Genomic DNA, 26617 nt, shown 5'->3' on the forward strand with positions numbered 1-26617 from the left:
CCACATTTCTAAATTGCACCTTGTGTATTCTACTATTCTAACTGGTAACTTAGAACACTTAGAACCTGATGGGCAGGGGTTCTGTATTCTACTATTCTAACTGGTAACTTAGAACACTTAGAACCTGATGGGCAGGGGTTCTGTATTCTACTATTCTAACTGGTAACTGGGCAGGGGTTCTGTATTCTACTATTCTAACTGGTAACTTAGAACACTTAGAACCTGATGGGCAGGGGTTCTGTATTCTACTATTCTAACTGGTAACTTAGAACACTTAGAACCTGATGGGCAGGGGTTCTGCTGTCCTAGTGACAGTAATAAACTGCTTCCACCATTGGGATGACAGGACAAGTCCTTCAGCACGATTCATATGCTCATTTGGGGGTTTGGATCTGTTTTATATTCTGCTTTCAGCACCCATTATCCAGGAATAAATGTCCTTCTTGAAGGACCGTTCCCAACCATTGTACTTAAAGCATTAATTAACTGGTGTATGCATCTGCAACCAAGCTGTTTCTGACACTGAAAATTCATTTATCCAATTTGACAGACTCCCACAAGCTTTCTGTCCACTTCAGGAAATGTGTCATGTCATCATTACTCTGGCATTTGATTAAGTCTTGCATCAAGCTCTTTTTAAAATCATACACAGCCTCACTGTATCCAGCATTGACTGGAGCCATAGGGGGAGTCCCATGCCAGAGTCCTGGGATGTAGCAGCTGCTTGTGTCTGGATCATACTCCATCACATCAGTGAACTTGGTGATATTCTCCTTCTTCTCCATTCTAGCTGCTGCCTGGGTCATTTCATTCAACTGTTCCAACAACTTCTTCCGCTCTCTCATGTTGTTGTCATGAGCAGACATGTCTGACACATTCTGGTGCACAAAATGACATATCGGCTTCTTCCCCAATTCCTTCATCCTGAGGAAGGTATGAACAACAATCTGCAGAATGTCTTTCATCTCTGTGGAGTTCTCCATGGAGATGTTGATGATAGTGACATCACTGAGTCCTATCACCAGTGTGGCCAGTTCATTGTCATGTTCATGACTATCATCTAGTTGAGCCAACTCTGGTGATTTCAACCCTCTGTGTCAATGATCATGATGAAGTCACATTTCAGCTCCTCCTTGAGTTCTTTGTTGACTTTAATCAGCAGCATGAAGGCCCCTCTGGTGCATCTTCCACTGCTGACAGCAAACTGGACCCCAAACATGGTGTTGAGGAGAGTGGACTTCCCAGTGCTTTGGACCCCTAAAACTGAGACAACCAGGATCTTACTGTTAGAGTCCACAAGAGTATGAAGCTGAGTCAGAACAGCTGATATCCATTTCAGAGGGATATTTGATGCATCTCCATCCACAAGCTCAATGGGGAAACCATCCAACAGCATCTGAGCACACAATCCAGGAGCTGCTCCATCTGTTTCCTTTGAGGACTGTCTTCAGGGAGGAGCAGGCAGCTTCATATAACTGGCCCAACTCACGCAGGAAGTGTTCAAGACCCAGGGAACAGTCAGATAATTGCTTATCCAAATCTTTAATGTCGTCTTTTCTCTCCGGAGAATATTGGCAAAGAGCTTTGTACTGGTCCCGCAAAGCAGACAGGTTCTTTGGTGACAGATTGTCCAGATTTATCCGCATCCATTTGAGGAAATAGGAACGCTCCGCTCCTGAACCTGACAATCCTGAAATGAAGCTTGCCATTGCATCTGACATGTCAAATGTGTGTTGCTTCTCTCTCAGCTCTTCCTCCTTTGTATTCAGAGAACTGTCTTGATCCCCTGCTTTTCTCAGTCTACATCTCTCTTTCTCCAACTGGGAAAGCTTTTTCCAGATTTGCCCTTGTAAGGGTAGCTGTTTGTCTTTAAATTTGACTGTGTCTCTGATGTTGCTGGTGATTTCATCTGCCATCTTCCTGGCACTCTGACAGTCATGGCGGTCTTCATCAACCAGAATCCCACTGTGACGAGCTATGTCAGTCATGTTTTCCACTGTCAACCGGTCTGGACTATTTTCAATGATGTCACCAACAGATGATTGCAGCGTTTTGACAAATTCTGCATCGTTTTTCTTTTTCTTGACAATCACATTTTGGTCATTGATACTGCAGTTTGTGATCATTTGTTTTAATGTGTCTACTCTGAATGATTTTCTTTGAGAGTTGACGACCAGAAATATCTCTGCTTTTGTGTTTTTGCTTTTCAACAAATTGAGATATGCCTTTAAATCATCAGTGAAAATGTAAACTGCAGCTGATGTTTGACACAGAAAGGAGAACTGTTTTTCAAAGGACCTGATGTCTCCTCTGAGATTGGCCACCGCCACAGGCTTAGTGAACATGTCTATGTTTCTGTTCCCACATGGAAGGTACCAGCTGATTTCAACCAGACCATCTGAAATTCTATGGGGGATGTCGCCACATTCCATATCACGATGAACAAATGTGTCATGGTACTGCTGAGGGTTACTAAGCAGTTTGTTCAAGATCTGAGACTTGGACACTCTAATCTCACCTAACCTAACAAAGGACACCATGGGAATATCAGAGAGTACAATTCTCTCCTCCACAAAAGCCTTTGTGGATGTTTGGGAAGAGAGCCTAAACTTCTTCACTATGTCCCTCAAGGCCCACAGCATCAAAGTGATTTGTTCTGTGTCACAGTTGGGCAGCAGCAGAGGAACAGCAAACTGACACATGGACATTTTCTGGACCATCTCCTGCTGCAGGAAACCATCTGAACACAGAAACAGGGCAGTAATCAGGTCCAGTGGATTAATGACATTACTGTTAGCAGAGTCACTTTTTAGATTCTCAAAACGGTCTGTACCCGGAAATGAAACATCTGCATCAGAGGACAGACATTTCACACTCCTAGCATTCAGATTTGCCATCATTAATTTCTTCATGAAGGCCCCTGGAAGTGACTGCATAGTGGTAAGAGTCTCATCTGATGTAGTATCAGCATTTATCTCAAGGACAGTACTTAACATCAGCTTGTTTTCATAATGATCTTCTAGTCCAGCCTTTGACAACAGATCCATCAGATAGGATCCTGTAAATAGAAAGGAAGATCAGGAAATATTCAGGAAAATCACCATCATATATTTCTCATCAGGGAAGATACTGTACCTTTACATCCCACTCTGACACATCCATTATGATTAGTTCATTTACATTACAGTCCTTTAGATAACTAGTCAGTTTGACACCAGAGATAATACTTAAGTAGGTTACTTCATTACAACATTCGCTTAAAATGAAGTTTACAAATAACAGTGTTGGGTGATATGAAAAGCCATATTCAATAAATGATAGAATAATACTTAAAAAGTGAGGAAAGGTTTTCATCTTAAGCTCACAATCTGTGGATACTCTTTGACTAGAAAGGTTCTAAATGTTTGTAAAACATCACAGCACAATTGAAAAATATATGGCACATGGAAACCAAACAGATGGTGGTCTATGGGGATGGGTGGGATGGGCTGAGAGTGGCTGAGGGGTGGGATTAAAGAGCTGAGGTCTATGGTGATAGGTGGGATGGGCTGAGAGTGTCTGAGGGGTGGGATTAAAGAGCTGAGGTCACACTGGTGATAGGTGGGATGGGCTGAGAGTGGCTGAGGGGTGGGATTAAAGAGCTGAGGTCTATGGTGATAGGTGGGATGGGCTGGAGAGTGTCTGAGGGGTGGGATTAAAGAGCTGAGGTCTATGGTGATAGGTGGGATGGGCTGAGAGTGGCTGAGGGGTGGGATTAAAGAGCTGAGGTCTATGGTGATAGACCTGGGATGGGATTAAAGGCTGCATGGTGATAGGTGGATGGGCTGAGAGTGGGAGGGGTGGGATTAAAGAGCTGAGGTCTATGGTGATAGGTGGGATGGGCTGAGAGTGGCTGAGGGGTGGGATTAAAGAGCTGAGGTCTATGGTGATAGGTGGGATGGGCTGAGAGTGGCTGAGGGGTGGGATTAAAGAGCTGAGGGGTGGGTCTGAGGTCTTGGTGATAGGTGGGATGAGCTGAGAGTGGCTGAGGGGTGGGATTAAAGAGCTGAGGTCTATGGTGATAGGTGGGATGGGCTGAGAGTGGCTGAGTGGCTGAGGGGTGGGATTAAAAGAGCTGAGGTCTATGGTGATAGGTGGGATGGGCTGAGAGTGGCTGAGGGGTAAAGGGATTAAAGAGCTTGTTGGTAAAGATGTATTATTGTGATTGCTGTATATGAAAGTACCAGGTATGTAAATGTATGTATACGTGGCAGAAAAGCTGTAAAAATAAAAAATATATAACAAATGTCCCCCGAAGAGGTGGGTGGTGTAACGGTTTTCTGGTGAAAGAGAGGCGGACCAAATGCAGCGTGGTTAGTTTTGTACATCTTTAATAAAGATGAAAATACAACAATCTACAAAAACAAGAAACGTGAAAAAACCAAAACAGTCCTATCTGGTGCCACAAGACACCTAAAGAATATGGCTGCCTAAATATGGTTCCCAATCAGAGACAACGATAAACACCTGCCTCTGATTGAGAACCACTCTAGGCAACCATAGACTTACCTAGAGTACTACTGTAACCACAATCCCATAACTACAAACAACCCCAGACAAAACAAACCACATAAATCCCTCATGTCACACCCTGGCCTAACCAAAATAATAACGAAAAACACAGAATACTAAGGCCAGGGCGTGACAGGTGGTGGTATGTAAAATGTATGTACACTACCAGTCAAAAGTTTTAGAACACCTACTCATTCAAGGTTTTTTTCCTCCCTACATTGTAGAATAATAGTGAAGACATCAAAACTATGAAATAACAAATATGGAATCATGTAGTAAGCAAAAAAAGTGTTAAACAAATCAAAATATATTTTATATTTGAGAATCTTCAAATAGCCACCCTTTGTCTTGATGACAGCTTTGCACACTCTTGACATTCTCTCAACCACCTTCATGAGGTAGTCACCTGGAATGCATTTCAGGTGTGCATTCATACAAGTTAATGTGTTGAATGTATTTACTTCTTAATGGTGTTTGAGCCAATCAGTTGTGTTGTGACAAGGTAAAGGGGTATACAGAAGATAGCCCTATTTGGTAATAGACCAAGTCCATTATAATAACAACGACAACAAAACACATGCAAAAACAAATAGTGTACTTCCTTACTTGTGGTGAGGGTTGTTGACACCAGTTGACTTTTCCTTCCATCTTCCAGCACAGTACAGACAGAGACAGAGTACTGAGTACCACCTTGCAGGTCACAGAGAGTGATGCTGGGTGAAGATGTGGTGATGTGTGTGATGTGTGGTTCTGTCCCTGGACAGCGGTAGGAGATCTGGTAATGATGTTGGGTTTGGTCCAATCCTGGTGGCTGGCTCCAGCTAACAGCAGCTGATGTGGCATCCACTGAGTCAACAGTCAGCTGGTCTGGAGCAGGAGGTACTAAGGGAAAATATATTATTGTCAGGGCTACAGTTTAACTCCAGAAACATATTACAGGAGTGTTATAGGTTTTGGGGTTGTGCTCAATTTTTTTTCGAGGATGGTTCTGTTTGGGTTTGACCTGATTGGAATCATCCTCGTAGTTCAGGATGTGTTTCACCTGTTGCCTCATTAGTCAGTTGTGCTGGCACAGGGGATATTTAAGAGCAGCTGACCCGGGTGTTCCATTTGGCATGAGAGATGCTGGAAGTTCTTGACCACGGTTTAGCTCTTACTCTTTGAGTCTGATACAAATGAAGTATTTTATCCTGTGTTCTCCCCTTTGATTTGCTCCAATTGCTTTTAGCTCCATATTATAAGTTGGCGTGGGTTTTATTTTGTTTTGTCTTTTCTCAGGGCAACTTAAGTGGGCACTTATGGGGGTATCTTTTAGGACCCAGATTCTTGTTGCTAGTCAACTTTCAGGGAACACGCCATGGGTGTCTAAGAACCCCTCCTAAAACCCCACCTGTTTCATTCTGGTTGTTCAGGTATTTTTGTTAGTTCCCTATTTCTGTTGAGCAACAATGTTATTGGTTTTCTTATTGGGGAGCGTTAACGATATGATAGTCACTCTAATCAGCTACTCTGAAGCTCTACTGTGCCCAGAGATTTGAGTTTTCAAAATACACTTTTGTGGTGGAGTTTGTGTTACTGACAACCATTCAGAGGGTGGCGAAATCTGTGAAAAAGTGCATAAACACACAAGCTAATAAACAAAACAGATTAACTTTGATTTGGGAGCATTTGTGGGGAATTCTACTTGGGAGTTACTTGATAAATGTACGAAGACAAATCTTCTCATTGCAAAGCATTATGACATCAAAGTGGTACATGTTGAACCCAAAAACAGTAGTCAGAGTTCATTGGTACTGCTTTGGTGGAGGAGGAAATCCTCCCAGAGAGGAAGGATGATGAAAAGGGTCCTATAGGTGGTACAATACACACCCTGTAGAACTAAAGGCAAAATGGGAGCAAAAGTAGAGCAAGGCCATTGCCAATTCCGCAGGCCAATTCCTGCAGGCCATTCAGCAGGCCATTCAGCAAAGGCAAAATGGGTCATTCAGCAGGCCAAAGAAGGCCATTCAGAGGCCATTCAGCAGGCCATTCAGCAGGCCAATTCTGCAGACCAGCAGGCCATTCAGCAGGCCATTCAGCAGGCCAATTCTGGCCATCCTGCAGGCCATTCAGCAGGCCATTCAGCAGGCCATTCAGCAGGTCATTCAGCAGGCCATTCAGCAGGCCAATTCCTGCAGGCCATTCAGCAGGTCATTCAGCAGGTCATTCAGCAGGCCATTCAGCAGGCCATTCAGCAGGCCATTCAGCAGGCCATTCAGCAGGTCATTCAGCAGGCCATTCAGCAGGCCATTCAGCAGGCCATTCAGCAGGTCATTCAGCAGGCCATTCAGCAGGCCAATTCCTGCAGGCCAATTCCTGCAGGCCATTCAGCAGGCCAATTTCCATTCAGCAGGCAGGCCAGGCCATTCAGCAGGCCAATTCCTGCAGGCCAATTCCTGCAGGCCAATTCCTGCAGGCCAATTCCTGCAGGCCAATTCCTGCAGGCCAATTCCGCAGGCCAATTCCTGCAGGCCATTCCGCAGGCCATTCCGCAGGCCATTCAGCAGGCCATTTGGTTAAAACAGAACAATAAGAACGTGCTGCCAGAGAACAAGAACACGAGCCAACCTATTAAAAGAGTTAGAAGCTGGTCAAGCAGTGTTTGGTCTCACCGCCTTTCACTTGTTTGAGCCACATCCCTAAAGCTGTCAGCTGCTGATGAAAGTGTATGTGATTTCTCTTGACCAGAGTTCAGATTATGACACATAAACTTCCAGCCTTCACAGAAATAGTAAATTACAAAGCACCCAGTAGAACAAACATGTCTCAATAGTGTGGTTCTCTCAAGAACCCAAAGACTAGTTAAAGAATTGCCTTCACAAAAGGGTTGCGATCTCACACTTGAGAAAGCTGCAGCTGCTGATGAGTTTGTGTTGACACATAAAACTACCTTCACAAGCAAAGCACCCAGTAGTTTCCCTACACAGTCGAGGTTTCTTCTTCCCCCAGTGTCCAAAAACAAGGATCGTCAGAAAACTGGTTCTTCATATCCGTAAGTTTATCATTACTGCCATGACAAAGGACACAGTCTAAGTGGCCTAAGTTGGAAAAAAAATATTTAGAGAGAGAAAGCAGTTTAACTTATGGGATCACTCCAGCCCGTTAAATTTCTGGTTGGGACTGGTGTATCTCCTAAACAAGATGTTGGATCAGATGTGTATGAACCCTTTGTTTCAGAAGGGTTCGTGTCTCTGCATAATGATGATGCTGTTAAACAGCCTGTGAAGATACTATGAGAAACTGATGCAGCTGAATCCTTCCTTTTGGAGGATGTTTGGCCCTTGTCTGACACGTCAGAAACTGGTTACAGTGTTTGTACAAGGTGTGGAGATGGAGTGCATGTAAGATCCTTTGTATAATGTGGAACTCGAGTCTGATTTAGTTTCTGGTTCTGTTATCGTTGGAGTGAGGCCTAGCCTAACCGGGTTTCATTCTTTTTCTTTTGCAAAGATTTGGCGGAAGTGAATGTTGTGCCAAATCATGTTGTTTGTAAGGAACCCAGAGAAGAAGAACCTGATGGGTTATCAGTATAGTAGTGCTATGTCTAAGAAGGTTGCCATGAGCAAGCAGTGTTGAGGAGGATATCAGCGATTCCACCATGTTCGATCTATCTGAGACTTTTATGTGTGGTTCTGATTTTGGTAAACCTCCTGAGTTGACTTCTCCATTGAAAACCCCAAAGGTGAATGTGTTTGTAGGACTTATAAAAGAAGAGAGGGTTCCTGCAGTTGACACTTCGATGTCTAGGAAGCAGCTTATTGCTGAACAGAGTAAAGATTCTTCCCTCGCCCCTCTCTTTGCTGAGATACATCCAGAGGAGTTAGATAAAGTTTGTTCGGGTTAATTTGACAGAGATGGTGTTCTGATGAGGAAATGGCGTTCTTGGGGGTAATGGCTGAACTAGGCCTCTTTCAGTCTCACCAAAATTAATAGAAACCCATTAAACATTTAATAAAATGTGTAAAGCCTTACGGGAGAAAAGGTCAAATAAGGTTGGAGCTTTTGATATGGTTAGAAATAAGCTCAGAACAGAATCAACAAAACTATTTTGATTTGTAATGTAACAAAATCGCTCTAGTTACTGGTAAAGAGATATCTCTCTAGTTACTGGTAAAGAGACATCTCTCTAGTTACTGGTAAAGAGATATCTCCCTAGTTACTGGTAAAGAGACATCTCTAGTTACTGCTAAAGAGATATCTCTCTAGTTACTGGTAAAGATATATCTCCCTAGTTACTGGTAAAGAGACATCTCTAGTTACTGGTAAAGAGATATCTCTCTAGTTACTGATAAAGAGATGTAGAGATATCTCTAGTTACTGGTAAAGAGATATCTCTCTAGTTACTGGTAAAGATATATCTCTCTAGTTACTGGTAAAGAGATATCTCTCTAGTTACTGCTAAAGAGATATCTCTCTAGTTACTGGTAAAGATATATCTCCCTAGTTACTGGTAAAGAGACATCTCTAGTTACTGGTAAAAAGATATCTCTCTAGTTACTGATAAAGAGATGTAGAGATATCTCTAGTTACTGGTAAAGAGATATCTCTCTAGTTACTGGTAAAGATATATCTCTCTAGTTACTGGTAAAGAGATATCTCTCTAGTTACTGATAAAGAGATATAGAGATATCTCTAGTTACTGGTAAAGAGATATCTCTCTAGTTACTGATAAAGAGATATGGGCTGTAGTTGGTAAAAGATCTCTTACTAGTGCAGATGGTTCTAGAGACAGGTTCACTCTGTTCCCATTGTTCAGCACAGTCTCTAGTTACTGGTAAAGATATATCTGTTAGGGCCAGTAAAGAGAAGTTACTGGTTTAAAAGAGTAAAGAGATATCTCTCTAGTTACTGGAAAGACTATATATCTCTCTGATTTTACTGGTAAAGATAACCCTAGTTACTGGAAAAGAGATCTGCTAAATGACTAAAAGATATCTGAATAGTTACTGGTAAAGAGATATCCTCTAGTTACTGGTAAAGAGATGCTCTCTAGTTACTGGTAAAGAGATATATCTCTAGTTACTGGTAAATATATATCTCTAGTTACTGGTAAAGATATATCTCACTAGTTACTGGTAAAGAGATGATGGGCTGTAGTTGGGGAAGATCTCTTACTAGTGCAGATGGTTGTAGAGACAGGTTCACCTGTTCCCCATTGTTCAGCACAGTTGTAGTCTAGTGGTTAGTGTGTTGGGCCAGTAAACGAAAGGTCGCTGGTTTAAATCCCAGAGTCTGATATCAGCAACAGGACCTGGAATCCCCGACTGCTGAAAAATCTGTTGATTTTCCTGTGAGCAAGGCACTAACCCTAATTGCTCAGGATAAGAGTGTCTGCTAAATGACTAAAACGTAGTCTGAATAAAAACACAAGTTATCCTACTGTACCTGTGGATAGGGATGCTGAGACCTACTGTACCTGTGGATAGGGATGCTGAGACCTACTGTACCTGTAGATAGGGATGCTGAGACCTACTGTACCTGCGGATAGGGATGCTGAGACCTACTGTACCTGCGGATAGGGATGCTGAGACCTACTGTGCCTGCGGATAGGGATGCTGAGACCTACTGTGCCTGCAGATAGGGATGCTGAGACCTACTGTACCTGCGGATAGGGATGCTGAGACCTACTGTACCTGCGGATAGGGATGCTGAGACCTACTGTACCTGCGGATAGGGATGCTGAGATCCATCTGCTTTGGCTTCCATCTTCTCCCTCTGTAGCCACACTGAACTGGTACTTTTTACCAGGGTTGAGTCTGCTTATTTCAACTTCATGAACATTTTTCACCCCTATACTGCACGGTTCCACGTCACAACCCCAGGTCACTCTGAACTTCTGTGGTCCCTTCAATCCTTTAGAGAACTCCAGCTCAGAGACACAGAGTCTGACGTCAGCAACAGGACCTGGATGTCACCAGGAGGGGGCAGCACTAGTGAAGGAATAACAGGTGATTGAAAAAACAGACTTCATTGACATTCCAAACACACATTTGTACTATTTATACCAGCAGTTAAAGGAAAACAATTGACGTATTACAAAATGTATCCGATAAAATTGAGATTCAAATTAAATAATATTGTTTGGGTCAGTTTATTCTGTTTCCACATACTGTAAACTGTACCTACCATCATCCGCGGCCAACGTTGTGTGTTGGTCTCTATCAAAACTCTTAGGCTGGGAAAACAAAATTAGAATTAGTCATTTCTTCAAAACAAAATATTTTGCTAAATGTAAAACAGATGTTTTTTTAATTTTTATATTCTTCTGCAATGCTGAAAGTGCAGATGACATATTTTGAACAACGTTGTGAATTTAACATTGTAATAGTCCATTTTTAAAGTCATGTCCCCCTCCATCCTTGACTTTTCCTAAATAAGTACATTTATCACACTGTCGTTGTTACAACTTTTACAATGCATGTTTACTTTTAATCTGTCTATCTGCGTATTTCAATACATGGTATTTGGGGGATGTGTGAGATACCCAATGGGGTGGACCATACAGTACCTTTCGTCAATGATTTTGAAAAACTTCTACTTTAAAACTGGAAATCAAATTATGCTCCATCACTAAAAAACAGTGGACAACATGAATGTGCATTTTTATTTAAATATTGAAAAGGTGTGGGCTCCAGAGAAAGGTAAACAGTGTATTTGAGGCTGTATGGCATAGAGTGCTACAAGCACAGGAAAGTTCCAGGAGATGGAGTGTGGTTGTGAGACATACATGATGTAAGGGTAAACATGTGAGTCTGAGCAGGTGTGATGTCACTGAATGTTTGTAGAAATTTCTGTGCGTCTGTTTATTGTATTTTTGTTTGTTATTATTGTTTGAGAAAATACACTGAACAAAAATATAAACGCAACATGTAAATTGCTGGTCGCATGTTTCATGAGCTGAAATAAAAGATCCCAGAAATGCTCCATTGCACAGAAATCGCATTTTTTACAGACCACGTGTATGATGTTTTCTGGCGAGCGGTGTGCTGATGTCAACATTGTGAACAGAGTGCCCCACGGTGGCAGTGGTGTTGTTGTATGGGCAGACATTAGCTACGGACAACCAACACAATTGCATTTTATTGATGACAATTTGAATGCACAAAACTATCATGATGAGATCCTGAAGCCCATTGTGAGGCCCCTTTTGTACGATATCTGTGACCAACAGATCCATATCTGTATTCCAGTCATGTGGAATCCATATATTAGGCCCAATGAATTTAGTTCCACTGACTGAATTCCCATATGAACTGTAACTCAGTAAAGCAAATGAAATTGTTGCATGTTGCATTTATATTTTTGTTAAGTGTAAAAATAAAATAAAATCGTACAAAACTATAATTACATATCACAAACAATGTATTATAAGCCGCTTTAGAGGACGTTTTCCCTGCCCTTCCTTCTCAGCCCTTCCTTCAGCCCCTTCCTTCATCCCTTCCTTCATCCCTTCCTTCATCCCTTCCTTCATCCCTTCCTTCAGCCCTTCCTTCAGCCCTTCCTTCAGCCTCCCCTTCAGCCCTCCCTTCAGCCCTCCCTTCATCCCTTCCTTCATCCCTCATCCCTTCCCTTCAGCCCTTCCTTCACCCTTCCTTCAGCCCTTCCTTCATCCCTTCCCTTCCTTCATCCCTTCCTTCATCCTTCAGCCCTCCCTTCATCCCTTCCTTCATCCCTCTCCCTTCAGCCCTTCCTTTATCCCTTCCTTCAGCCCTTCCTTCAGCCCTTCCTTTCAGCCCCTCCCTTCAGCCCTCCCTTCAGCCCTTTCCTTCATCCCTTCCTTCAGCCCTCCCCTTCAGCCTTCCTTCAGCCCTTCCTTCATCCCTTCCTTCATCCCTTCCTCATCCCTTCCTTCAGCCCTTCCTTCATCCTTCCCTTCATCCCTTCCTTCATCCCTTCCTTCAGCCCTTCCTTCAGCCCTTCCTTCATCCCTTCCTTCATCCCTCCTTCAGCCCTTCCTTCATCCTTTCCTTCATCCCTTCCTTCATCCTTTCCTTCATCCCTTCCTTCATCCCTTCCTTCAGCCCTCTTCCTTCAGCCCTTCCTTCCATCCCTTCCTTCATCCCTCTCCCCTTCCTTCAGCCCTTCCTTCATCCTTTCCTTCAGCCTCCTTCAGCCCTCCCTTCAGCCCTCCCTTCAGCCCTTCCTTCATCCCCTTCCTTCAGCCCTTCCTTCAGCCCTTCCTTCAGCTCCTCCCTTCCTTCATCCCTTCCTTCCTTCAGCCCTTCCTTCATCCTTTCCTTCAGCCCTTCCTTCATCCCTTTTCCTTCAGCCCTTCCTTCCAGCCCTTCCTTCATCCTTTTCCTTCAGCCCTTCCTTCATCCTTTCCTTCAGCCCTTCCTTCATCCGGCTGCACATCCGACTAATAGCCCATCAAAACTACACATCAACTATATTGAAACTAATAACATAATACTAACATAATAAAACTCCTATTCTGTACTTTTTTAAATACATTTAGTTCAGTAATATTTAAGACCTGCCTAAACAAAATGATGATGGTGTAGTTCCCCCAAATTACAAATGAAATATTGTTTCCTTACCCTCTAAGCAGTCTATGGAAGCATGAGCAGCAATCCATGCTTAGGGTTTAGCTTCATTGGCACTGTTGACACATGCTAACATTTTAGCAATTGTGGTACACATTCATTAAAGTCATGGGACACATATTAGCCTTGTTCACACATCATGTTCAAATCATCTACAAGTGACCTCGTTGAGCTTCACAATCAATTTTAGATACAGTACTTTTGGATGATTTGGACATGATACGGTAAAATGCTAATATCAGTCCCATGACTCTGAATTGGATTTGAGCCACAAATGCGGAAAACAGTGGAAACAGTGGCAGGAAACTAAACCAAAGCATGGATTACTGTCATACTTTCAAATAACGGAAGACATATTTCAGTTGAATGGTTCAGTTGTACAACTGACTACTTATCCCCTTCCCCATGTAATGTAAGATCACAATAAAACCAGAATGAAAAACAGATCACAATAAGCCCTTACAACAGGGACTGTGAAGAGACAGACATTCTATGTTGTGTTGTATTATGTATTGTATTTATGTCATAAATATAGTGCCACGTTATTTAATGCTATTTAATTGTAACATAAATATAGTGCAATATATACTACTTTGTGGTTTAGTTTCCTGTTTGACCCCAGGAAGAGTAGCCACTGCCTCAGCAGCAGATAATTGCAGATCCTAATCAGAACTAATAATACTAAGACCTTCATGAACACAGCCAAAGGATTATTGTTGCCGTAGCACATATGAAAATGTTTTTATTGGGCTGTTAGAATGTTGACGGACCAAACTGGGATGCCTCGAGTCCCAACGGTTCTAGTGTTAATTAAGGAGTGTTCAGACATGGACTGGAACTGCACTGAACAACCCCGAAAGAAAAGAGAACCCCAGTGCAGCTACCGGCCTTCCTGATTAACCCCAGTAGCTACCTGTCTTCCTGATTAACCCCAATAGTTACCGGTCTTCCAGATTAACCCCAGTAGTTACCTGTCTTGATTAACCTCAGTAGTTACCTGTCTTCCAGATTAAACCCAATAGTTACCCGTCTCCAGATGGAACCCCAGTAGTTACCTGTCTTCCAGATTAACCCCAGTAGTTACCTGTCTTCCAGATTAACCCCAGTAGTTACCCGTCTTCCAGATTAACCCCAGTAGTTACCTGTCTTCCAGATTAACCCCAGTAGTTACCCGTCTTCCAGATTAACCCCAGTAGTTACCTGTCTTCCAGATTAACCCCAGTAGTTACCTGTCTTCCAGATTAACCCCAGTAGTTACCCGTCTTCCAGATTAACCCCAGTAGTTACCTGTCTTCCAGATTAACCCCAGTAGTTACCCGTCTTCCAGATTAACCCCAGTAGTTACCTGTCTTCCAGATTAACCCCAGTAGTTACCTGTCTTCCAGATTAACCCCAGTAGTTACCCGTCTTCCAGATTAACCCCAGTAGTTACCTGTCTTCCAGATTAACCCCAGTAGTTACCTGTCTTCCAGATTAACTCCCAGTAGCTACCTGTCTTCCTGATTAACCCCAGTAGTTACCGGTCTTCCAGATTAACCCCAGTAGTTACCTGTCTTCCAGATTAACAGTAGGACACACTCGGCAGGTCTGGACAGAATACAGCTTGGACCTCAGAGCAGATATCACAGGGTACCGTCTCCTGGCCTGATGGGAATTGGAAACAGTTATTAAATAATGATCAAAAGAACCTGATCCATTCAGAAGCTCCAGGTGGTATCTGATTTGGTACCTTGGCATCATAGTTGATTCCAACCTCATTTTAAAAGCATGTGAAAAGGGTCTTCCAGATTAACCCCAGTAGTTACCTGTCTTCAGATTAACCTAGTTACCTGTCTTCCGATTAACCCCAGTAGCTACCGGTCTTCCCGATTAACCGCAGTAGCTACCTGTCTTCCCGATTAACCCCAGTAGTTGCCTGTCTTCCAGATTAACCCCAATAGTTACCTGTCATCCAGATTAACCCCAGTAGTTACCTGTCTTCCAGATGAACCCCAGTAGTTACCTGTCTTCCAGATGAACCCCAGTAGTTACCTGTCTTCCTGCTTTCTTTATCTCATGGATGGTGGTATCATGTCCTTTGTGGTTTGTCTCTGCACACTGACTGCAGATCAGCATCTGGTCTGTCCTGCAGAACACCTCCAGAGGACTGTAGTCATGTTGACAGAGTTTCTGCACCAGGTCTCCAGTCACATCCACCAGTGTGTGTCTCTGCAGTGCTGCTATTGTATAGTGCTGTCTGATGTGGGTCTCACAGTAGGACACACTGCAGGTCTGACAGAACTTCACAGCTTGGACCTCAGAGCAGATATCACAGGGTACCGCTCCTGGCCTGATTGGGAATTGGAAATAACAGTTATTAAATACATTGATCAAAAGAACCTGATCCATTCAGAAGCTCCAGGTGGTATCTGATTTTAAGTACCTTGGCATCATAGTTGATTCCAACCTCTATTTTAAAAAGCATGTGAAAAGGGTCATTCAGATAACCAAATTCAACCTAGCTCATTTCCGATTTATATGAAATTGTTTGACTACAGAGGTAGCAAAACTGTACTTCAAATCTATGATACTCCCCCACTTAACATACTGCTTGACTAGTTGGGCCCAAGCTTGCTGTACAACATTAAAACCTATTCAGTCTGTCTACAAACAGGCTCTCAAAGTGCTTGATAGGAATCCCAATAGCCATCATCACTGTTACATCCTCAGAAAGCATGAGCTCCTGATTTGGGAAAATCTTGTGCAATACACCGACGCATGTCTTGTATTCAAGATCCTAAATGGCCTGGCTCCTCCCCCTCCACTCAGTATTTTTGTTAAACAGAAAACCCAAACATATGGCAGCAGATCCACAAGGTCTGCCATGAGAGGTGACTGTATAGTTCCCTTAAGGAAAAGCATCTTCAGTAAATCCGCTTTCTCTGTGAGAGCTTCCTATGTCTGGAATACACTGCCATCAGACACACATAACTGCACCACCTATCACACTTTCACAAAATGTATGAAGACATGGCTAAAGGTCAATCAGATTTGTGATCATAATCCCTAGCTGTGTGTTGCCGCTTTCCATGTTGTCTGTTTGTGAGGTGTGGAAACACTTTGTTGCTTTTATGAATTTTGTCTTGCTGCTTTTTGTTCTGTTGCTCTGTCTGTATGCTATGTCTTGCTTGTCCTATGTTGCTCTGTCTGTATGCTACGTCTTGCTTGTCCTATGTTGCTCTGTCTGTATGCTACGTCTTGCGTGTCCTATGTTGCTCTGCGTGTTCTGACTGCTCAATGATTGTCTATATTGATATTGTTTTTAATAACCTGCCCAGGGACTGCGGTTGAAAATTAGCCGGCTGGCTAAAACCGGCACTTTTACGGAAACGTTGATTCATGTGCACTGTCCCTGTAAAAATAAAATCAACTCAAACTCAAACACATAATGGCCTGATAATATAACACATGGTAACCTACCTATAACTATCTGTTATCATGATAATATAACACATGGTAACCTACCTATAACTCTCTGTTATCATGATAATATAACACATGGTAACCTACCTATAACTATCTGTTATCATGATAATATAACACATGGTAACCTACCTATAACTATCTGTTATCATGATAATATAACACATGGTAACCTACCTATAACTATCTGTTATCATGATAATATAACACATGGTAACCTACCTATAACTATCTGTTATCATGATAATATAACACATGGTAACCTACCTATAACTATCTGTTATCATGATAATATAACACATGGTAACCTACCTATAACTCTCTGTTATCATGATAATATAACACATGGTAACCTACCTATAACTATCTGTTATCATGATAATATAACACATGGTAACCTTCCTATAACTATCTGTTATCATGATAATACAACACATGGTAACCTACCTATAACTATCTGTTATCATGATAATATAACACATGGTAACCTACCTATAACTCTCTGTTATCATGATAATATAACACATGGTAACCTACCTATAACTCTCTGTTATCATGATAATATAACACATGGTAACCTACCTATAACTCTCTGTTATCATGATAATATAACACATGGTAACCTACCTATAACTCTCTGTTATCATGATAATATAACACATGGTAACCTACCTATAACTCTCTGTTATCATGATAATATAACACATGGTAACCTACCTATAACTCTCTGTTATCATGATAATATAACACATGGTAACCTACCTATAACTCTCTGTTATCATGATAATATAACACATGGTAACCTACCTATAACTATCAGTTATCATGATATTATAACACATGGTAACCTACCTATAACTCTCTGTTATCATGATAATATAACACATGGTAACCTACCTATAACTCTCTGTTATCATGATAATATAACACATGGTAACCTACCTATAACTATCTGTTATCATGATATTATAACACATGGTATCCTACCTATAACTCTCTGTTATCATGATAATATAACACATGGAAACCTACCTATAACTCTCTGTTATCATGATAATATAACACATGGTAACTACCTATAACTATGTGTTATCATGATAATATAACACATGGTAACCTACCTATAACTCTGTTATCATGATAATATAACACATGGTAACCTACCTATAACTCTCTGTTATCATGATAATATAACACATGGTAACCTACCTATAACTATGTGTTATCATGATAATATAACACATGGTAACCTACCTATAACTATCTGTTATCATGATAATATAACACATGGTAACCTACCTATAACTATCTGTTATCATGATAATATAACACATGGTAACCTATCTATAACTATCTGTTATCATGATAATATAACACATGGTAACCTACCTATAACTCTCTGTTATCATGATAATATAACACATGGTAACCTACCTATAACTATCTGTTATCATGATAATATAACACATGGTAACCTACCTATAACTATCTGTTATCATGATAATATAACATGGTAACCTACCTATAACTATCTGTTATCATGATAATATAACACATGGTAACCTACCTATAACTATCTGTTATCATGATAATATAACACATGGTAACCTACCTATAACTATCTGTTATCATGATAATATAACACATGGTAACCTACCTATAACTACCTGTTATCATGATAATATAACATGGTAACCTACCTATAACTATCTGTTATCGTGATAATATAACACATGGTAACCTACCTATAACTATGTGTTATCATGATATTATAACACATGGTAACCTACCTATAACTATCTGTTATCATGATATTATAACACATGGTAACCTACCTATAACTCTCTGTTATCATGATAATATAACACATGGTAACCTACCTATAACTATCAGTTATCATGATATTATAACACATGGTAACCTACCTATAACTATCTGTTATCATGATAATATAACACATGGTAACCTACCTATAACTATCTGTTATCATGATAATATAACACATGGTAACCTACTGTACCTATAACTCTCTGTTATCATGATAATATAACACATGGTAACCTACTGTACCTATAACTCTCTGTTATCATGATAATATAACACATGGTAACCTACCTATAACTATCTGTTATCATGATAATATAACACATGGTAACCTACCTATAACTATCTGTTATCATGATAATATAACACATGGTAACCTACTGTACCTATAACTCTCTGTTATCATGATGTGTATATTTGTTTTACATTAAGTCACAGATCTTTTATTTCATGAGGTCAGCATTATTAAAACATAGACCTGTATTTACAGCTGGGCTCAAATCAGAATCTCACCCTTTGTTTTGTGGAGAGTCTGCTCCTTTGATATTAAGAGGGATATCCATGGATCGCTCAGTCTTCATTGATAGAAAACCAGAGGAAATAGACTCTGCGCTCTCTGGAGGGCCCCTAGTAGTACAAGACATTCACATAAAAACAAATAAAACACTAAAAATACAATTAAAGAATGTATTATATTCCTCCATTCTTCCACATAATAATGATCTGAATGACCATAATGTGAATTTTAGCTTCTTCTTCTCGCCAACTACATATATTAAAGCTTCACTAGGGTAGGGAGGAGTATTTAGTACTTGACACCTGGATGAAAAGCGTGCCCAAAGTAAACTGCCTGTTACTCAGGCCCAGAAGCTAGGATATGCATACAATTGGTAGTATTGGATAGAAAACACTCTACAGTTTTCAAAACTGTTAAAATAATGTATATGAGTATAACATAACTGATATGGCAGGGGAAAACCTGAGAAAAATCCATCCAGGGAATTTTGTTTTTGAGGTCATAGGATTTTCCAATGGTTTTCTATGGCTTCCACTAGATGTCAACAGTCTTTAGAAATGTCTTTAGAAATTGTTCAATGTTTTTCTTTTGAGAAATGAAGAAGTAGTCATATTCTTTCTATGTGTCACTCCAGGTGGACTCTACTGTTTTAGTGCACATGAACAGGAACGCGTTGCACATTGTTTTTATCCGCTATTAGCAACAGTTTATTATGTCTTAAATTTTATAGATTATTTACGTTTTAGGGTACCCGAGGTTGGTTTAGGAACGTGGATTGAAATGTTTGGACCAAGTTAACAGGTCATTTATTCGATACTTTGTAGGCATGTTGGGCGTGTTGAAACCGGTGTATTTCTGAATCAAATGCGCCAAATAAATAGACATTTTTGGGACATAAAGAAGGACATTATCAAACAAAAGGACCATTTATGATGTTTCTGGGACATTTTGGAGTTTCAACAGAAGAAGATCTTCAAAGGTAAGGCATTAATTATATCGCTATTTCTGACTTTTGTGTTGCACCTGCCTGGTTGAAAAATTATTTTCATGTGTTTGTATGTGGGCGCTGTCCTCAGATAATCGCATGGTATGCTTTCGCTATAAAGCTTTTTTAAATCTGACAGCGTCTGGATTAACAGTAAATTAATATTTAAGCCTATCTATACCACTTGTATCTTTTATCAATGTTTATGATGAGTATTTCTGTCATTTGAATTTGGCTCTCTGCAATTTCACCGGATGTTGTTTGAGACAGTGGATTACTGAACAAAACGCGCCAATTTAAACTGAGGTTTATAGACAAAGAGGGACTTTATCAAACAAAACAAACATTTATTGTGTAACAGGGACTCTTGTGAGTGCCACCAGATGAAGATCAAAGGTAAGTGATTAATTTTATTGCTATTTCTGACTTTTGTGTCGCACCCGCCTGGTTGAAAAAATGATTTTCATGTGTTTTGTATGTGGGACGCTGTCCTCAGATAATCGCATGGTATGCTTTCACCATGAAGCATTTTTTAAATCTGACAGGGGCTGGATTAACAAGAAGTTAAGCTTTATTTTGATGTATAACACATATATTTTCAAGAATGTTAAATATCTGAATTTAGTATTTTAGAATTTCACGCTCAGCAATTTCACCGGATGTTGACCAGTTCCAGTGAAGAGAAATCTACAGCATACAATGACATTCTAGACGAATCTGTGCCTCCACTTTTGAGACAACAGTTTGGGGAAGCCCCTTTCCTATGTCAGCATGACAATGCCTCTGTGCACAAAGCGAGGTCCATACAGGAATGTGTTGTCAAGATTGGAGTGGAAGAACTTGACTGGCTTGCACTTGCATTTGGGATGAATTGGAACGCAGACTGCGAGCCCTAATCGTCCAACATCAGTGCTTGACCTCACTATACGCTATGTGGCAGAACGGAAGCAAGTCTCTGCAGCAATTTTCCAACATCTAGGGGAAAGCCTTCCAAGAAGAGTAAAGGCTATTATGGCAGCAAAGAGGGGACAAACTCCATATGAATGCCCATGACTTTGGAATGAGATGTACTTTTGGCTATGTAGTGTATCTACCTCAAATACCTCATACTTCTGCACATTGATCTGGTACTGATACTCCCTGTATATAGCTCTACATTGATCTGGTAATCACTGTTGTGCCAGTGGATTCGGAAAGTATTCAGACCCCTTGACTTTTTCCGTCACAGTCTTACTCTAAAATTGATTGAATTAGTTTTTTTCCTCATCAATCTACCTTTAATACCCCATAATAACAAAGCAAAAACAGGTTTTAGCAATTTTTGCATTAAAAATTAAAAACAGAAACATCACATTTACATAAGTATTCAAGACACTTTACTCAGTAGTTTTTTGAAGCAACTTGGCAGCGATTACAGCCTCAAGTCTTCTTGGGGATGACGCTACAAGCTTGGCACAGCTGTATTTAGGGAGTTTCTCCCATTCTTCTCTGAAAATCGTCTCAAGCTCTGTCAGGATGGATGGGGAGTGTCGCTGCACAGCTATTTTCAGGTCTCTCCAAAGATGTTTGATCGGGTTCAAGTCTGGGCTCTGGCTGGGCCACTCAAGGAAATTCTGAGACTTGTCCCGAAGCCCCTCCTGCGTTGTCTTGGCAGTGTGCTTAGGGTCGTCCTGTTGGAAGGTGAACCTTCGCCCCATTCTGACCTCCTGAGCGCTCTGGAGCAGGTTTTCATCAAGGATCTCTCTGTACTTTGCTCCATTCATCTTTCCCTCGATCCTGACAAGTATCCCAGTCCCTGCTGCTAAAAAACATCTCCACAACATAATGCAACCACCACCATGCTTCACCGTAGGGATGGCGCAAGGTTTCCTCCAGAAGTGACAATTGGCATTCAGGCCAGAGAGTTTAATCTTGGTTTCATCAAATCAGAGAATCTTGTTTCTCATGGTCAGAGAGTCCTTTAGGTGTATTTTGGCAAACTCCAAGCAGGCTGTCATGTGCCTTTTACTGAGGAGTGGCTTCAGTCTGGCCACTCTGCCATAAAGCCTGACTGGTAAAGTGTTGCAGAGATGGTTGTCCTTTTGGAAGGTTCTCCCATCTCCACAGAGGAAGTCTGGAGCTCTGTCAGAGTGACCATCGAGTTCTTGTTCACATCCCTAACCAAGGCCCTTCTCCCTCGATTGCTCAGTTTGGCCGGGCAGCCAGATCTAGGAAGAGTCTTGGTGGTTCCAAACTTCTTCCATTTAAGAATGATGGAGGCCACTGTGTACTTGGGGACCTTCAATGCTGCAGAAATTTTTATTTTTTACATTTTAAATTAAGGTATCTGTTTTTTAATAAATTTGCAACAATTTAAAAAAAAACAGTTTTTCCTTTGTAGTTTTGGGGTATTGTATGTAGATTGATGAGGGGAAAAAAATATTTAAGCCATTTTAGAATAAGGCTGTAAAGTAACAAAATGTGGAAAACGATAAGATGTCTGAATACTTTCTGAATGCACTGTATATATATATATATACAGTGGGGCAAAAAGTATGTAGTCAGCCACCAATTGTCTAAGTTCTCCCACTTAGAAAGATGAGAGAGGCCTGTAATTTTCATCATAGGTAGACTTGAACTATGACAGACAAAATGAAAAAAAAATCCAGAAAATCACATTGTAGGATTTTTTATGAATTTATTTGCAAATGATGGTGGAAAATGAGTATTTGGTCAATAACAAAAGTTTATCTCAATACTTTGTTATATACCCTTTGTTGGCAATGACAGAGGCCAAACGTTTTCTGTAAGTCTTCACAAGGATTTCACACACTGTTGCTGGTATTTTGGCCCATTCCTCCATGCAGATCTCCTCTAGAGCAGTGATGTTTTGGGGCTGTTGCTGGGCAACACGGACTTTCAACTCTCCCCAAAGATTTTCTTTGGGGTTGAGATCTGGAGACTGGCTAGGCCACTCCAGGACCTTGAAATGCTTCTTACGAAGCCACTCCTTCGTTGCCCGGGCGGTGAGTTTGGGATCATTGTCATGCTGAAAGACCCAGCCACGGTTCATCTTCAATGCCCTTGCTGAGGGAAGGAGGTTTTCACTCAAAATCTCACGATACATGGCCCCATTCATTCTTTCCTTTACACGGATCAGTCGTCCTGGTCCCTTTGCAGAAAAACAGCCCCAAAGCATGATGTTTCCACCCCCATGCTTCACAGTAGGTATGGTGTTCTTTGGATGCAACTCAGCATTCTTTGTCCTCCAAACACGACGAGTTGAGTTTTTACCAAAAAGTTATATTTTGGTTTCATCTGACCATATGGCATTCTCCCAATCTTCTTCTGGATCATCCAAATGCTCTCTAGCAAATTTCAGACGGGCCTGGACATGTACTGGCTTAAGCAGGGGGACACGTCTGGCACTGCAGGATATGAGTCCCTGGCTGGCGTAGTGTGTTACTGATGGTAGGCTTTGTTACTTTGGTCCCAGCTCTCTGCAGGTCATTCACTAGGTCCCCCCGTGTGGTTCTGGGATTTTTGCTCACCGTTCTTGTGATCATTTTGACCCCACAGGGTGAGATCTTGCGTGGAGCCCCAGATCGAGGGAGATTATCAGTGGTCTTGTATGTCTTCCATTTCCTAATAATTGCTCCCACAGTTCATTTCCTCAAACCAAGCTGCTTACCCATTGCAGATTCAGTCTTACCAGCCTGGTGCAGGTCTACAATTTTGTTTCTGGTGTCCTTTGACAGCTCTTTGGTCTTGGCCATAGTAGAGTTTGGAGTGTGACTGTTTGAGGTTGTGGACAGGTGTCTTTCATACTGATAACAAGTTCAAACAGGTGCCATTAATACAGGTAACAAGTGGAGGACAGAGGAGCCTCTTAAAGAAGAAGTTACAGGTCTGTGAGAGCCAGAGATCTTGCTTGTTTGTAGGTGACCAAATATTTATTTTCCACCATAATTTGCAAATAAATTCATTAAAAATCCTACAATGTGATTTTCTGGATTTTTTTTCTCATTTTGTCTGTCATAGTTGAAGTGTACCTATGATGAAAATTACAGGCCTCTCATCTTTTTAAGTGGGAGAACTTGCACAATTGGTGGCTGACTAAATACTTTTTTGTCCCACTGTATATACAGTGGGGAGAACAAGTATTTGATAACCTGCAAAATCGGCAGTGTTTCCCACTGACAATGCATGTAGAGGTCTGCAATTTTTTATCATAGGTACACTTCAACTGTGAGAGACAGAATCTAAAACAAAAATCCAGAAAATCACATTGTATGATGATTTTTAAGTAATTAATTTGCATTTTAATGCATGACATAAGTATTTGATCACCTACCAACCAGTAAGAATTCCGGCTCTCACAGACCTTTTCTTTAAGAAGCCCTCCTGTTCTCCACTCATTACCTGTGTTAACTGCACCTGTTTGAACTCGTTACCTGTATAAAAGACACATGTCCACACACTCAATCAAACAGACTCCAACTTCTCCGCAATGGCCAAGACCAGAGAGCTGTGTAAGGACATCAGGGTTAAATTGTAGACCTGCACAGGGCTGTGATGGGCTACAGGAATATGGCAAGCAGCTTGGTGAGAAGGCAACAACTGTTGGCGCAAGTTATAGAAAATGGAAGAAGTTCAAGATGACTGTCAATCACCCACGGTCTGGGGCTCCATGCAAGATCTCACCTCGTGGGGCATCAATGATCATGAGGAAGGTGAGGGATCAGCCCAGAACTACATGGCAGGACCTGGTCAATGACCTGAAGAGAGCTGGGACCAGTCTCAAAGAAAACCATTAGTAACACACTACGCCGTCATGGATTAAAAACCTGCAGCGCACGCAAGGTCCCCCTGCTCAAGCCAGCGCATGTCCAGGCCCGTCTGAAGTTTGCCAATGACCATCTGGATGATCCAGAGGAGGAATGGGATAAGGTCATGTGGTCTGATGAGACAGAAATAGAGCTTTTTGGTCTAAACTCCACTCGCCGTGTTTGGAGGAAGAAGAAGGATGAGTACAACCCCAAGAACACCATCCCAACCGTGAAGCATGGAGGTGGAAACATCATTCTTTGGGGATGCTTTTCTGCAAAGGGGACAGGACGACTGCACCGTATTGAGGGGAGGATGGATGGGGCCATGTATCGCAAGATCTTGGCCAACAACCTCCTTCCCCCAGTAAGAGCATTGAAGATGGGTCGTGGCTGGGTCTTCAAGCATGACAATGACCCAAAACACACAGCCAGGGCAACTAAGGAGTGGCTCCGTAAGAAGCATCTTAAGGTCCTGGAGTGGCCTAGCCAGTCTCCAGAACTGAACCCAATAGAAAATCTTTGGAGGGAGCTGAAAGTCCGTATTGCCCAGTGACAGCCCCGAAACCTGAAGGATCTGGAGAAGGTCTGTATGGAGGAGTGGGCCAAAATCCCTGCTGCAGTGTGTGCAAACCTGGTCAAGAACTACAGGAAACGTATGATCTCTGTAATTGCAAACAAAGGTTTCTGTACCAAATATTAAGTTCTGCTTTTCTGATCTATTAAATACTTATTTCATGCAATAAAATGCAAATTAATTACTTAAAAATCATACAATGTGATTTTCTGGATTTTTGTTTTAGATTCCGTCTCTCACAGTTGAAGTATGATAAATATTACAGACCTCTACATGCTTTGTAAGTAGGAAAACCTGCAAAATCGTCAGTGTATCAAATAATTGTTCTCCCCACTGTACATACATAAAAATGTGTATCTATTTGATTTCTCGTGTTACTATTTCATTTGTTCATTTCAGTATTCTTTTTAAACTGTATAGCTCGTAGGTAAGCATTTCACGGTAAAGTCTACACCCGTTGTATTCAGCATTTCACGGTAAAGTCTACACCCGTTGTATTCAGCATTTCACAGTAAAGTCTACACCCGTTGTATTCAGCATTTCACAGTAAAGTCTACACCCGTTGTATTCAGCATTTCACAGTAAAGTCTACACCCGTTGTATTCGACACGTGACCAATAACATTTGATTTGCACTTCCACTGGCCCATGATTTCACCTCTGTTATTTACACCAACTATATTGATTAGAATTAAAGGAATTAAAACATCCCATCATGCTTAGGGTGACTATAGGGGCAGTAGGTAGCCTAGTGGTTAAAAGCATTGGGCCTTTGAATCCCCGAGCAGGCAAGGTGGAAAAATATGCTGTTCTGCCCTTGAGCAAGGCAGTTAACTCCCAACAACAACTGCTCCCTGGGCACCGATGACGTGATGTTGATTAAGGCAGCCCCCCGCACCTCTCTGATTCAGAGGGGTTGGGTTAAATGTGGAAGACATATTTCAGTTGAATGCATTCAGCTATGCAACTGACTAGCTTTCCCCTAGAATAAAATGTTATATTTACTATGCAGTAACTCAATATCTTTCATAGAAATCATATGAACATATTGGTATATATTTGGTATATATTCTGGTCAAAATCCTCACGTTAATCTATTACATAATTATAGCATAGGATCTAAAAGTGTTCAACAAGAACACAAACACACCTCATATCCTGACAACTGTAATGGAAACAGACATCATGCGAATTGCTACACATGCTATTGGACACACCCACCTCTTCATATCAGGGTCCATGGTCTCAACAAGATCCTTGTTTGGTGACCCAACTTTACGTCTTTTTTTAGGGAAGGCTTCACCCTCAGCCC

The 26617-nt window shown here is 41.3% G+C and overlaps 1 protein-coding gene across 1 annotated transcript; it reads right to left on the reverse strand.

Annotated features, from left to right (window-relative positions):
- Window positions 1-172: 172 nt before the first annotated feature.
- On the reverse strand, window positions 173-26617 carry LOC112261253 (up-regulator of cell proliferation-like). Its single transcript, XM_042313976.1, is given in 9 exon segments — window positions 173-1087; window positions 1090-1445; window positions 1447-3058; window positions 5158-5433; window positions 10255-10520; window positions 10717-10765; window positions 15168-15465; window positions 18936-19049; window positions 26527-26617. Coding segments are annotated over 3 exon segments (2562 nt in total). The 5' UTR covers window positions 3048-3058; window positions 5158-5433; window positions 10255-10520; window positions 10717-10765; window positions 15168-15465; window positions 18936-19049; window positions 26527-26617; the 3' UTR covers window positions 173-482.

Source organism: Oncorhynchus tshawytscha, unplaced genomic scaffold (genome assembly GCF_018296145.1).
Source record: "Oncorhynchus tshawytscha isolate Ot180627B unplaced genomic scaffold, Otsh_v2.0 Un_contig_14897_pilon_pilon, whole genome shotgun sequence".
Classification (NCBI taxonomy): Eukaryota; Metazoa; Chordata; class Actinopteri; order Salmoniformes; family Salmonidae; genus Oncorhynchus; species Oncorhynchus tshawytscha.